Source organism: Siniperca chuatsi, linkage group LG9 (assembly GCF_020085105.1).
Source record: "Siniperca chuatsi isolate FFG_IHB_CAS linkage group LG9, ASM2008510v1, whole genome shotgun sequence".
Lineage (NCBI taxonomy): Eukaryota > Metazoa > Chordata > Actinopteri > Centrarchiformes > Sinipercidae > Siniperca > Siniperca chuatsi.
In genome coordinates this window covers 25,862,666-25,875,653 of record NC_058050.1, presented here as the reverse complement: position 1 = coordinate 25,875,653, position 12,988 = coordinate 25,862,666, and the positions used below count along the sequence as shown (strand labels likewise).

The following is a 12,988-nucleotide window of genomic DNA, read 5'->3' as shown; positions in this document are numbered from 1 at the left end:
AATCTATATATGTGACAGATTTCAAAGTGGACGTGTTCTTGTGTTGCTGTATATAGTACTGTATGTATTGGTGTACATGTGTACTGTTGTGTACTGTATGTGTGTCACACAACCTAAATTTCTTGTTTGCCCTAGAAGTTGAATCTAAAACAAAAATACCAAGTATTTAAACGTTTTCACATGGGAGGTTCCCTTAAGTTATCCTGAGTTTGCTGCTTGTAAGACTGCTTCTAAAGAGATGAATGAAAATCCCTTACAACACACCCCAGTGCAAATCCCCTCATAGAATGATAGTGATATGCTAAACGATGAGGCTGTCTAATAAAACTGGAAAGCTGTGTCGGATTTTCAAGGTAAGACCCAGCAGCTAACATTACTTCTCACTCCGCTTTTAATTATTTCTCTCACCTTGTGCAGTCCTGTATGCAGTCTTGACTGTTGCCATCTTTCAGGTAGCAGGCTGCTCTGTTAGAATACAGAATACATAGATCCTCCGGACTATCAATCCCTGCATAAAAAAAGACAAATATCACAAATACAACATATATAACACTTTGGAAACACAACTCAAACAGTGTGTGTAGTTTGCCAATCCCTTAGGAACTGTCATACAGACTATCTGTAAAAGTGTCAAAACTTTAAATAGGCTTTAAAGAACCTCCTGGCTGGCTTAAGTGTGGCTTTACTAAGGACATAGATTTAAATAAAAATGGAATGTTTAATTGCCAATATCTCATCATACTCTACCTTTGGTGTTGTATATATGTGTGTGTGTGTGTTGCAATGAAGCGTGACTTTCAAAACCACTTAATGGTAAGATACAAATTTTAAGTTCCTTAAACTGTTGGGACCTAAAACGGGCAGCAGGCCTACCTTCTTCTCCACCACTACATACCAATACATCCTGCTATTGTACAGGAGTAGCACTATGAGTTCCAGAGCTGACAAGTTGAAAAACCACTTTTAGGCTATTTTCTCCTGAAAGTTCAACAGCCTGCTCACACAGACTGCACACAGCGTATTTGCTACTCTCTCTCCACTTGCCTAATAGGAATTTCACTCTGTTTTCACCATCATTATCACTGACACAGGCAAATCAGGCCTATATCACAGACAAAGCAACATTCTTCTGCGACACTAAATACAGCCAGCTTAGCGTGCCACCTCATTGGATGAAATTAGATTATGGATGATGACACAGTGAGGCAGTGATGATGATGTCTCAGCAACTGCTCACACTTAGTGATGTTACTGTGACAATGGAGCATGTACAGTATGTTAGAGGTATAAACTAGGGCATCCATATACAGATCAAAACACGACTTTGAGACCCTGTAAAAGACAGTTTGAATATCAATATTCAGTTTTTCTGGAAATGTCTCTTTTTGACGGACCATTGACACACTACATTAAGTGGTTTAAATTAGTTCAAATAATGGATCCTCATCTCGTCCCTACATCAGTCACATGATGGACCTTGGATGATGCCAATGTGCAGTCACTTTCACATCCAGTGACACAGTGGGTAGTGAGTACATTATGGCAGTCCACAGAAAGACAGGGAGAGTACGTTTGATGGTGGACGAGCCTGACAGGCAGCAGTTTCTCTCCCTCTATCAAATCGCACACTCTGCCTTTTGGTGAGAATTATAGCTTCAGTCCTACAGATTCAATTTCACAGTGAGTGGTTAGTGGTCATGTGACCTGGACAGACCTGAGCTGAGAGGCTTAGCACCAGGCTGAGGCTAAAACAGAAACACTGTCTGTATACACCACAACGGCCACACTGTGACGCATCGCTGTAGGGACAAAGTCACTCAATACACCAACAAATGGCCCAACATTTCAACTCCTGGATATTAGAGTCTTTGTTACTGTTTCTAGACCGTATGTATACTAATGTGGACTGCTTCTTGGAGAGATTGTTTCTCTTGTTTAGGTATAATTTCTCATGGAAAATTTGATTTTTGATGTTTTATTTTTGTTATACCCTGCTTTGTGATAAAGCAACAAAAATTAAATGGAAGCACTAGCATTATAACAGCAAGGTCATGACCTTTGATTTACAATTGCATTGGCCAGTTACAGGAAATAGTCTCAAGAGCATTGATAATTAAACATCATAATGCAATATGTATTCAAATATGGGCGAGACTGATGATGAGACATGAGTCAGTTAAACTATGGGCCATGTCACAGCACGTTTATAACGCACTGATGTCAGTATGAATGCTAGAGGCTATGTTCACTGACATGGAGGCGCATAGTTAACTTCTCTCCAATATCATACATCAACCAAAATCTTACACACGATGGGACTGAACTACTAGCCACCTCAGACTATAATAACAATAACAGCCATCAGCCATGAGGACTCTTCCACCCTACCTGAATCTGTATAGCCTTGAATGGCTAGTGAGTATTTCTCCAGTGCATCGGCAAACTGTCCGTTTTTAAACAGCAGGTTTCCTTCATTCTTTAGCCGGGCCAGAGGTGGGGGCAGGGCTCCACACGGGGCATCAAGGTTGACAGTTTCCGATGCATTTCCTCCAGCCGGAGTTCCCTTACTGCTGCTCTGATCAGCCTGGGCTGAAGCTGTCGAGCCCCTTTTGCTTGTTCCATTGGCTACCTTTTCCTTAGACTCCTGCGTGACTTTGTACTTGTCAGAGCTAGCTCCTTTGCCCCTCCAGTGTCCATGGTGGGAGTTGCTGAACTCACTGTGTGGACCCCCGTCCCCTCTGTTGTGGGGCTTTTTTTGAGCGTTACCCATGTCTCCCCTTTCGGCAGGAGCAGCTGAGCTCTCCTCCCCTCCCACAGGCTGGCTAGGTTCAACCGGACAAGCTGGAAGGGAGAGGGAGGGAGGGAGAGGCAGAGGGAGAGACAGAGAGAAGGGGGAGACACACCCACAGGAAGGAGTCAGCGGTTACATCACAGTGGGGGAGGGTTGGACACACATGACACAGAGCCACTTCAAAGAGGGAGTTCCAAGAAGCAGCCACTCTCAACAGTGAATTACGAAAGCGCCGGGTGGGGGTAGGGCGGATAACACACGCACACATAGTATGTAACTTTACCCAGAGGGACAAGGGGTGTTTCCTCTATTTATAGTACAGGCAGACAGAAGGGTTTGTGATGAAAAGTACTGCCCTACTATTACCAGAATTGCTAAAGCTTCCTCAGATGTTTTGGATAAATCACGAGTGGATTAGAGGGCAAATCCTATGTCAGGCAGTAGGGACTAAATCAAGCACAAATATACAGACATACTACAGTGTGGTGTAAAAATATGGATGGCTTCACGAAATATTAAATTTTCACAGTAAACAGAAATTTCACTTAAGTTCTGTAAACTAGGGCAACCATTACTGGATTTTTTAGGCCAACTGTCGATATTTTAGAGTTTAAAAAACGGTTTATCAGCTGACACTCGTTTTTAACATAAATATATAAAGTAAAAATATTTTTGAGGGAAGGATACTTTAAATTTGGCTACAAAAAAGTATGAAAAAGACATGTCCTTTCCCTTACATTTTACAGTTAAAATACAAAATAAACTTGTAAATTCTCTTTGGTAGAAAAACTATGTAATGATGACACTGTTTCTAAACTACCTCAAACACATCTTTTGCATTTCTATAGTATGATTTTATGTTACTGATTGGTTGACATACAGTATATCTCAACACCAATATTTCTGTAATAAGCTAAAATTAGTAGTAATAGTATCAACTTTGCAAATATAATCGGTCAGACTCTACTGTAAAACTAAATAAATTTAATAATTTTACCCATCACAGATCTATAGATTTACTTCACTAGGTTCTTTATTTGGTTGTTAGTTTTTAAGTTGAGATCAGTAGAAATAATTGGTGAATAAGGGCTTGTTACTGAATGCACTGCCTTGATACAACAATATTTTTTCTGCTTAACAACTGCAAAATCCTGCTTTATACAACACATAACTGATGCAGATTAATAGACAATCTAATTAAACTGTCCATGTTGTGGTAAATATAGCTAAGAGAATATTACCTCCATTTAAATTGATCATAGATAGATTTCTGCATGGATTCAGGGAATTATAAATGGTCACTTTATAGTCTCTGTGTAAGGCTGTTTACACCTGGCATTAACATGCGTCTTGAGTGACCACCCGCTCTATATGCAAATAAACATGTACATCATTTCTTTTTGCAAAGACAAAATGCATTGCTGTTTTTAACCTGAATTTGATGAATTTACTGTTTATCAGACTACAAATGAGACAAGAATTAGGTTGGAAAAACGATATATGGCGCCAGAGCAGAGTGTTTCTGGGGGCCGGGCCTCACTGATTACTGTACAAAAACACAACTTTTTGTCTAACAATTTTATTCACTGATTTTGGTGAAACGATCATATTTTATGGAGAAAATATTTTCTAGTTTTCCCTCTGATGTTCTCCGGCTGCTCTGCCTCAACTCTCTGTGATTTACAGAGTTTCCTGATGGACAGATACTTTACTTGTTGCTAAAGTAACCACTTACTGCTGCTAACTGTAACTTAGCTGCTGTTAGCTAGTTAGCCGTGTGATTGGATTGATTATTATGATCGGATCACCCAATATGCATGTTAATGCTAGGTGTAAACAGGGCCTGTGTGTGTAAATCAAGGAGATAGATTTTAATTATGGAGGCGTTCTCACCGGTCTGTTCTGCTTTTGTCTCATTGTTACTGATGTCATCTTCCTCTTCTACTTCTTGGATGAGGATTTTTTTGCCTTTGCTTTGTTGCTCTGGTTGACATTCCTTCATCTTCTTCTCAGTTTCAGACAGAAGTTGCTAAACCACAAATAATTCACACAGTAAGTCAGCAAACACCTACTAACACCACAATCATCCATACTGAGCTATAGTGAAGGCTTGTGTGTTAATGTAAAAGGAACATCTTCTCCCCATTCACCTACAGTACTTTAAAATCCCTAATACATAATTAAAGGACATACAAACAATGTCCTCAAAGGTGACGAATAAATAAAATACATCCTGGGCTCACCATCTATCACAGGACATTGGAAAAAGCTACATCATTCTCTATTTACAGTAATGACAGACTACATATGATTTTATTAATACCTTGCAGCAGCTGCAATCTGTTTTCAAGTGCCTGATCTCACACAAATACAGTGACACCTAGTGGACAAAAAGGCTACTGGCATGTAATCATCATGCCTCAGTATTTCTATCACCTACAGTGGCTGCAGCATTCTGCGGCTCTTCCCTTAGCACCATCCTCAGGTCTTCAGCAGCCATTTGGAAGTTGCCCATGTGATTATAAACAGTGGCACGACGTAGCAGGGCTGATGATGAAAAATAAATCGCATACAGTATAGACATTAAATACATCAAAGCTTCTGTTTAATACTGTGCTGTAAAGCTGCAAATGTAGTATGTAAAAACAGAAAATCCCAAAAGGGGCTTCACTAAAGTAACTGGGTTTTGAGGTAGTGTATCATAAAATGATGCCAACATTACAATCATATTTCTATTTACACACATTGTTGTAACTCCATTTACTGTAAGTGCTACTGTACAAAAAAGGAGAGCACCTTTCATATTTCCTGGTTCCATTTCGAGTACCCTCTGGCAGTCTCTCATAGCACTGTGCCAGTGCTTGAGATTGATTTCTGCCTGGGCTCTGTTGTTGTATGCAGCCACAGTTGGTATAATGGAAAGGCTCCTGTAATGGAAGGCCAAAAATAAAACAGACCTTTATTTATAATGAGGTTAATGGACAAACACTTAGAGGTACAATAAATGGGAATGAAATCAGACTTCAATGAATGACAGCAGTCTAATTAAATGCCAGGCAACATAATATAATCCCCTTAAGAGATTTAAATGCTTTCTATAATAAATTAGTTGTTTTAAGAGCCTGACCTGGAATAGTATACAACTGCCTCCTCATAATCGTTTGCTTTGAAAGCTTCATTGCCTTTGTCCTTTTCACGATTTGCCAGAAGGAGCTTCTCCTGTTGTGTCAGCACTGGATGTATTGTAGAGCCCACACATTTCAGACACATACCCACACAACTGAAGTATACAGAATGCTTTGCAAAGACCACAAAATAAATACGAGATGCTATACATAATACATACTTGAAGCATCCACTTTAGTCTTGATTTTGGGGTGTCCTGTGTTTATAATGACAGGTGGATCATTTTTGACCACATTTCCATCTATTCTGTCGCATTCTTTTTCCACATCAAACCTGGAAATAGAGTGAAATATATTTGGGTAAGGGAAGATATTCTGCAAAATGATGCTCTAGAACAGCGTCAACCATTTAACTGTGGATCATTGTCATGAAAGAAGCTTAGCTAAGGCCTTTTTACAAAAGTAACACACTTGTATGTACAGTGCTTGCAGCTGCTGTAACAGTGTGTTCTTTCTTCTGAATAAAAATGTAGAGACAAAATTACTCACTTGTCCCATTCTCGATAATCACGTGGGAGAGCGCGTTTTGAAGAATTTCTCTTTTCTTTTGGAACTGAAGTCTGTGATGACATAAGACTTAATTTTAGTATTTTTCTTGAATACATAAATGTACATGGTTACGTACATCGTTGGAGACAATTTTTACCTGACTAAGTGGAATGGAGCAATTGGAACCTCTTATAGGTGGCGTGTTTTCATTCACTAGATCATCAAACATTGACTGCTCTTTTAGTGAAGTCTCAGTTTTTTTGGTTTCTTCTTGCCAAGTCTGTAAAGAACAAAGTATTTAATATTAAAATGTTTATGACTCATTTACAGAGAAGCTGCCATATGTGAAGGAAACAGGGAGTCAGCAAGATAGATAAAAACAAAATGACACTACAATGTACATACCTCCAACTCATTAACAATTTGGCTCCACTCATCTTTAGAGAGGGTGGCTGCTGTGGCCACAGGGTTTTCCTTCCTGAGAGCTCGGCTCCTTGGGTCCAGTTTCTCCAAGTGACTCTCACAGAACTTGATCAGATGAGGAAAAATGCCCTCATCGCCAGACCTTAACACAAAGTAAAACATTATTTTCTGAAAGCCCAAATTCCTAGCAATCTTTTCAGTCAAGTTTATCAGACTGTATTGTGTTATGATGTGCTATATTATCCTTTTGCAAACGATGGTAAGTGGTAGGTGGTATGTAATCTATTTTCAATATTGCATATACATTCTCCCATGATGAGAGAATTATCTTAATGGAAAAAAGCGCGCCAACAATATATATAAATATACAATTTCTGTACAAATATAAAGGAATAGAATATTTGATGAACATGTAAAATCAATTCTGCCTCCTCACACCTCAAGCTCAGTTATGTGGCTTTTACCTCAGTACTCTCAAGATCTTCTCCAGGTATTTTACATCTTTACATTTTCCAATGTAATCATAGTCCAGGTGCTCTACAGGGACCTTCCCGCTATAGTCAACGGTGGTGGACTGGTTTTGAAGAGAGAAAACTGCATCTGCACTCATGCCTGGGATGAATTTCAGTTTACTCAGTTATTCTGTCAAACATGTTGTTCTGTTAATAGACTGTGTAGCTCTGAATGTTATGTAACCTTTGCTAACTCACTAAGGTTAGCTAACCCAACGCTACTGCGTTATTGTTAATTTAGATAAAGTTAGCGTTAAGTAGCTCTACAGAATATGATGAAATGTGAGTTATATATTCGTATTTGAGGCTTAACGTTAAGGCAAGACAGAATTTTCGTTTAGGAAATTTCAGTGTTCCTCTTAACTAAACTTAATACTATTAAAGTTAAAAGAAGTAACTTTACCTGCTGCTGTTTGGCTAAACTCTCAACCGCAACGCGGGGTCTGTTACTATGGCAACCACACACGAAAGGAAGCTGCACGCCAAAGCGGAAACACGTGACACGAGTTAACAGTAGGCTCCAAATTTGAAAACGTGGCTGGTAGTTGCTTTTAGATGAACATGTAGCAAATCGAAACAACGATGAGGGGTGCAAGCTGAGGCCTAGAACTGAGCCTGAGGAAACAACATTGCCGACAGCCCAGTTTTATTTAGAAGTAAGTATTTTTTCTAAAATAAAAGTCTATATTTAATGCTAAATATGTTTTTTCGCTATTTACGACGCTGCTAACTATATGTCTGGCTAGCAGGGGATGTGATTTTTAGGAAGCTAACGTTAGTTACGGTGATAACTCGTCAATTCGCCAGACTATGTTGAATATAGTGCTCACGTTACTAGGTGTAACATTTTCTTTTTTGGCTCCAGCCCCCCCCGTGTATTGAGTTTGTAACATTGGCTAACGTTACGTTTATCAACGTGGGTGATTTGACACAGACACATGTAACGAGACGCAATCAGATTTTTAAGTGGATCAATCCCACTATACAAGTTAACTCGGTAATAGACACAGGTGTTTTCTCATCACATCAGCTAATTGCTCTAACAAGGATGTCTGTGGAGCCGGACAATGCGTTTGGTTTTTATGTAAAATGAAGACTTTTTGCTTAATCTTGAATGCCGTTAACTATAATACATTCTACATCCCTTCATATGTATTGCGCTTTTTTTGTGCAAGGTGACGGCAGACCAAACTGAATTGCCAACTGAGTCTACTGTTATCTCCGCTTTGTCCATACGTTAACCGCTGTTAAGTCACCGGAAATAAATAGTCTTAAAGTGGTACACCCCCTTGTTGACCCTCGTATGAATCCCCGGGGTCCTCTGTCAGGTCGGTTGTTCGTTTTGGCGGCTATAGCTCACTTTATAGCGGCATCACGGAGAGCACGCGACGGGGGATTTAAATCGACAACACGCGCTCTCATAGCAACGCTGATGAAACAGCTGAGAATGTTTGGTGTTGAACCAGCTGACTTTCTTTTGACCATTTGTGTTTAACCAACTGCTGCCAACAGTATATATACGCTGAGAACAACTGAAAGACTTTCGACATTTTTGTTTTATCACTTGGCTCATCTCTTATCACAAAGTGAGTCCAACATGACATCACCAAATAAGAAATAACGGGCAACGTTTAAGCTAGTTTAGCCTTATTCTCTATTCTGTGTGTTGTTGTCTGCAGGTCAGTTGACATCATCCTTACTTGGTGACTACTGTGTTTGGGACAAAAAGTACACACAGGAGGAGGAAAATGCAGTGCACTCCTGAATCAAACGTCTACCTTGAGAGCGGCAAAGGCCAGCACTGTTATGAAGACTGCTCTGACAGTGGTTACTCAGGTTTATTCCAGAGCCCACGGAGCATCAGTGGAGTTGACTCCTGTAGTTCTTTGTCTCCAGTAGAATTCGATGAAACGCCTAAAGAGAACCTCAGGCTTTCCGTCACACCTAAGGAGAGGACCAAAGAAGCAGTTGGATTTTTGAGGGGATTACAGCAGCCATCAGCAGTTAGCTGGTGTGAAACTCCTAAAGTATACAAAAGAGATGCCTTGTTACGACACAGACTTCTAATGTGCAAACCCACCACAGATGTCAAAACTGACAACAGAAGATCACCATGCACCAGAAAGACCGAATCCTCCATCAGTGTCAGGTCTGACCACTGGCTCAGTGCATCGTTGGACTCTCTAGACACTGTGATGGGGGCTTTGGCACCAAGCACTTTAAAACTGGAGCAGGATCCGCTGTCTGGTAGGAAACGTCGTCTCCTCTTCACGCAGGTGAGGACCTCCACTCTTGAAGATGGTAAACTCAACTCTGGTCACCTTTCCAGTTTTGAGAGAAGAGTTTCATTCTCAGATGCAGATTTCAGTGAGAGCATTTCTGCCTCTGATCAAATTAATATTGAGACTCCATGCTTTAGTAAATTCCTGCCTGCCTCATCTAAGGAAAATTCTCAATCACCAATCAGCGGCGTGACAAATAACGTATATGACAGTTCAAGTGTCTTGTGCACACCATCATCCACACATACACCCAAGTACATCAGGTACGTGCTTTTTTGACACTTGGCTTTCCAAATTTTGTTGTAAATTTTGCCAGCTGAATAGTTGGAGAAGCACATCAGAAAACGTGCCTGTATTAACCCCCTTCTAATCCTGGAATAGGTCGGTGTTTGAGGACAGTGGTTTCAGTTCCCTGACCCTTGATAAATCCCAAGACTCCTCGGTGGATCATGATGGCTCCTTTCAGGAGCTCCTGTTCTCTGGCTCCAGAGGAAACTGTGAAACGCCAAATCTGGCAGAGGCAAAGCGGCGCTCCCGTTTGCAGCGTCAGCACAGGCTTTCTACACTTAAAGAAGGAGGCTCTCAGTCTGAGGAAGACCCAACGGACAGAAAGCATGAACATCTTTATCCGTGTCACAGCCATTCTAAAGAAGATGTTTTTGCTGACGGTGCCACCCCTCGCAGCATCCTTTCTGTTAAGTGTGGTAATGGCATGACTTCTGATAGTTTGTCCTCTGCAAAACAAGACTATGCCACCCCACTAAGAGCGACCACCACCAAGCCAGAAAACATGACACCTTTTAGCACAGCTCCTGCCAATCCAGATGTAACTCCTCTCAGGACAACCCCAGTCAATCTTTCTCTGACTCCAGCTTTGCAGCTGGTTCATGCTATGTGCCAGCAGAAAGCCCTGATGTTTGTTGGCCAAAGTCCAAGCCTGAAGGAGCAGCTGAAGTCCACAGCAGCACTGGTTAAGACCCCGGTGATGTTCAGGACCACCATGCCTTTGGCAGGGCTGATCGGCAGGAAGATGGGCCTGGGGAAGGTGGACATACTCACAGAGCTGAAAAAGAGGAACCTCAGGCACATCCTGGCTCTCATACTCGGCCACCTCACCCCTGAGGTCATCTACAGGTGTGGAGTTCATGTTTTCAACAAAACGTAGCTGCCATTACTCATACAAAGTAAAGTCTTTACTTTCATATTTTTGTTTCATCTACTGTGTAACTCAGCACGCCTTCCTTACTTCTTAAAGGTTAAGTAGCTCGATTCCCAATTTGTCATTCATTTAACTGATAATGATTACTTGATGGCAGCGTGTTCTAAATTGATTTTAATTTGAATGCATCTAACTCTTCAAAATCTTGTAGAATTCATACAGAATATCATTAATGGTTAGCTTAGACCAAAGTACAGGGCATTACACTAGTCTAAATGATATGTATGCAAGTAAACCATCAAATCAAGACATGTAACAATGCAGTTTAGTATTGAAGAGCAGAACAGTTAAATTTGTAAAACGTACAAATTATGTCTGAAGTTTAGACAAAACTTGCTTTTTGTATTTTTATTAAAATAACGTTAAGCCTGATTATTACTCAAAACATCAGGCTTGATGAACAGTCAAGGACACAGCTAGTATTAAAGGGTTTCTCATGCATGCATTTGTTTGTGTTTGGCAGGTGTGGTCAGGTGTGCAAGAGCTGGAATGAAATCATCCAACAAGACAAGCGAGCTAGTTTTAAGAGAAGAAGCCACCTGAGTGAGGTGGAGGCTGCTCTTGAGGTAGGAGATTTGCCATATTAGCCACTGTTTAACGGGTGTTACATAAGACACATTTTGCTGTCTTCTATTAAAGAAAAAAGATTTGCTGTTACATTGATGGGTGGTGTGTGTGTGGTCAACAGTGTAAAAAAAACTTCATGTCATAGAGACCTGTGCAACAGCAGTTTTCTGTCCGATGTGATTCAATTTGAATGATTGTTTCACTGTCATCCAGCTTGTCAATGTGGATATTGACTAACAGTGATTAATGGTTGAATTGAGATTCTAACTTCTTTGTGCTGTTGTCTTATAGCTCAGTGGTTCTGTCCATGTCCCTGACGCAGAGACCAGACTCACTCTGCTTAAGAGGTCGGCCCTCAAAATGGTTCAGGCCCAGTCTAGGACCTCCAGCTACTGCACCCCGCAGTCAGGGAATAGCACTTTAACCCCGTTACAGCACAGCACCTTACATTCAGGCAGCAGAGGCAAACGGGATAAATTTCTAGAAGTGAGTTTTAAAACAATTACACAGGATTTCCTTAGTCATTATATGTAATATTTAGATATAAGTATTAATTTAAAATGTCATATTGATTGCTGTTCAGTGGAAGGTGAATGGGATTTCTAATTTACTTGACTGAACTGCTGAGAGAAGTTCACAAATATTTACTTCAAGTCATTAAAAAAAAAAAAAAAAATTCTTTCAGGTTGCCAAAACCCTCTTCAACGACGAGTGCCTCAAGCCTTGCCCTCGTTGTCAGCATCCCGCAAGGTGTCACTCAGTGAAAGGGGAGGGTGTGTGTAGCAGAGCTGACTGTGGTTTCCAGTTTTGCACGGCCTGCTTGTGTGCTTTCCACGGCTCCAGAGAGTGTGGCAGCCAGTCTGTCGGCCGTCGCAAGAAGGACATACTTCTTCCAGGAAGCGCTCAAAGCAAGCGAAACGTTAGGAGACTATGAGCAGAAAGTGAACTGTATTCCTCTTTGCTGTGCCGAAGTCACTTTAGCTTTTTTTCGGCTTACTGGTGAAGATGAGGCCTAGCAACAATGAAACTGATTTGAAGCCAGTACATGAGAACAACTTCTGTACTTATCAATGTGTCTTTGTGCCTGTCTATGTACTGTATTTCCCCCTTTTTCTTTTTTTTTTCAACACAGTTCTTAAGTGTTTTTATGAAATGTGAAGGAAGTCTCACCAGCAGTGCGCTGACTGAATTTTGCTGTTGATGTACTTTTCCATACACATTGACCAACTGTACATAATGTTTTTTGCAATTCCTGAGATTTTCAACTTTTATCATGTGTTTTCAGAGCAGTTTTAAAATAAATCAGATATTTTTTTTTATATATGTGTCACTTGTCTCATTTGTCTTTTCAGACAGTCTCCATTGTCATCTACACAAATTAATTTGTCAGTGTTTGGTGCCATCTAGTGGTATGACCTTACCTTGTCTTAACTGCAACAATGTCATTCTCATTTGACTTTTACTACATGTAAGTGATAGTAATGTAAATTATGTGAATAATTTAGAATAAAGTAATTTTT

General features: G+C 40.4%; 2 protein-coding genes across 4 annotated transcripts in view; one reads left to right on the top strand and one right to left on the bottom strand.

Moving 5' to 3' along the window:
• LOC122881234 (sperm-associated antigen 1-like) overlaps nucleotides 1-7,932 on the bottom strand; it is a 16,244-nt gene extending 8,312 nt beyond the window's left edge. The window contains exons 1-12 of one of the 2 annotated variants that reach the window (XM_044207140.1): nucleotides 7,804-7,932; nucleotides 7,353-7,500; nucleotides 6,871-7,030; nucleotides 6,623-6,745; nucleotides 6,466-6,536; nucleotides 6,138-6,250; nucleotides 5,919-6,024; nucleotides 5,588-5,718; nucleotides 5,232-5,338; nucleotides 4,685-4,820; nucleotides 2,389-2,841; nucleotides 409-508 (exon numbers count right to left, since the gene is read on the bottom strand). In XM_044207140.1, the coding sequence (XP_044063075.1) occupies nucleotides 409-508; nucleotides 2,389-2,841; nucleotides 4,685-4,820; nucleotides 5,232-5,338; nucleotides 5,588-5,718; nucleotides 5,919-6,024; nucleotides 6,138-6,250; nucleotides 6,466-6,536; nucleotides 6,623-6,745; nucleotides 6,871-7,030; nucleotides 7,353-7,498 (1,646 nt within the window). In that variant the 5' untranslated portion in view covers nucleotides 7,499-7,500; nucleotides 7,804-7,932. Of the gene's footprint in view, nucleotides 1-408; nucleotides 509-2,388; nucleotides 2,842-4,684; nucleotides 4,821-5,231; nucleotides 5,339-5,587; nucleotides 5,719-5,918; nucleotides 6,025-6,137; nucleotides 6,251-6,465; nucleotides 6,537-6,622; nucleotides 6,746-6,870; nucleotides 7,031-7,352; nucleotides 7,501-7,803 lie in introns of those variants that run through there. The other variant, XM_044207141.1, reaches the window with a different exon arrangement.
• On the top strand, nucleotides 7,924-12,787 carry fbxo43 (F-box protein 43). 2 transcript variants are annotated; one of them, XM_044207144.1, is made up of 6 exons: nucleotides 7,924-8,056; nucleotides 9,080-9,945; nucleotides 10,064-10,816; nucleotides 11,365-11,467; nucleotides 11,760-11,954; nucleotides 12,154-12,787. In XM_044207144.1, exons 2-6 carry the CDS (start codon nucleotides 9,149-9,151, stop codon nucleotides 12,400-12,402), a joined length of 2,097 nt encoding a protein of 698 aa, XP_044063079.1. In that variant the 5' UTR covers nucleotides 7,924-8,056; nucleotides 9,080-9,148; the 3' UTR covers nucleotides 12,403-12,787. The 2 variants fall into 2 exon arrangements, with proteins under 2 accessions (XP_044063079.1, XP_044063080.1); XM_044207145.1 differs by lacking the exon at nucleotides 7,924-8,056 and adding an exon at nucleotides 8,423-8,986.
• The last annotated feature ends 201 nt before the right edge of the window (nucleotides 12,788-12,988 follow it).

Bases quoted from the DNA above. Each gene is read 5' to 3' on its own strand.
- fbxo43 (XM_044207144.1), top strand. From the start codon at position 9,149: ATGCAGTGCACTCCTGAATCAAACGTCTACCTTGAGAGCGGCAAAGGC. The intron at 10,817-11,364 runs GTGTGGAGTTCA...TGTGTTTGGCAG, and splicing joins ACCCCTGAGGTCATCTACAG to GTGTGGTCAGGTGTGCAAGA. The intron at 11,955-12,153 runs GTGAGTTTTAAA...AAATTCTTTCAG, and splicing joins AACGGGATAAATTTCTAGAA to GTTGCCAAAACCCTCTTCAA.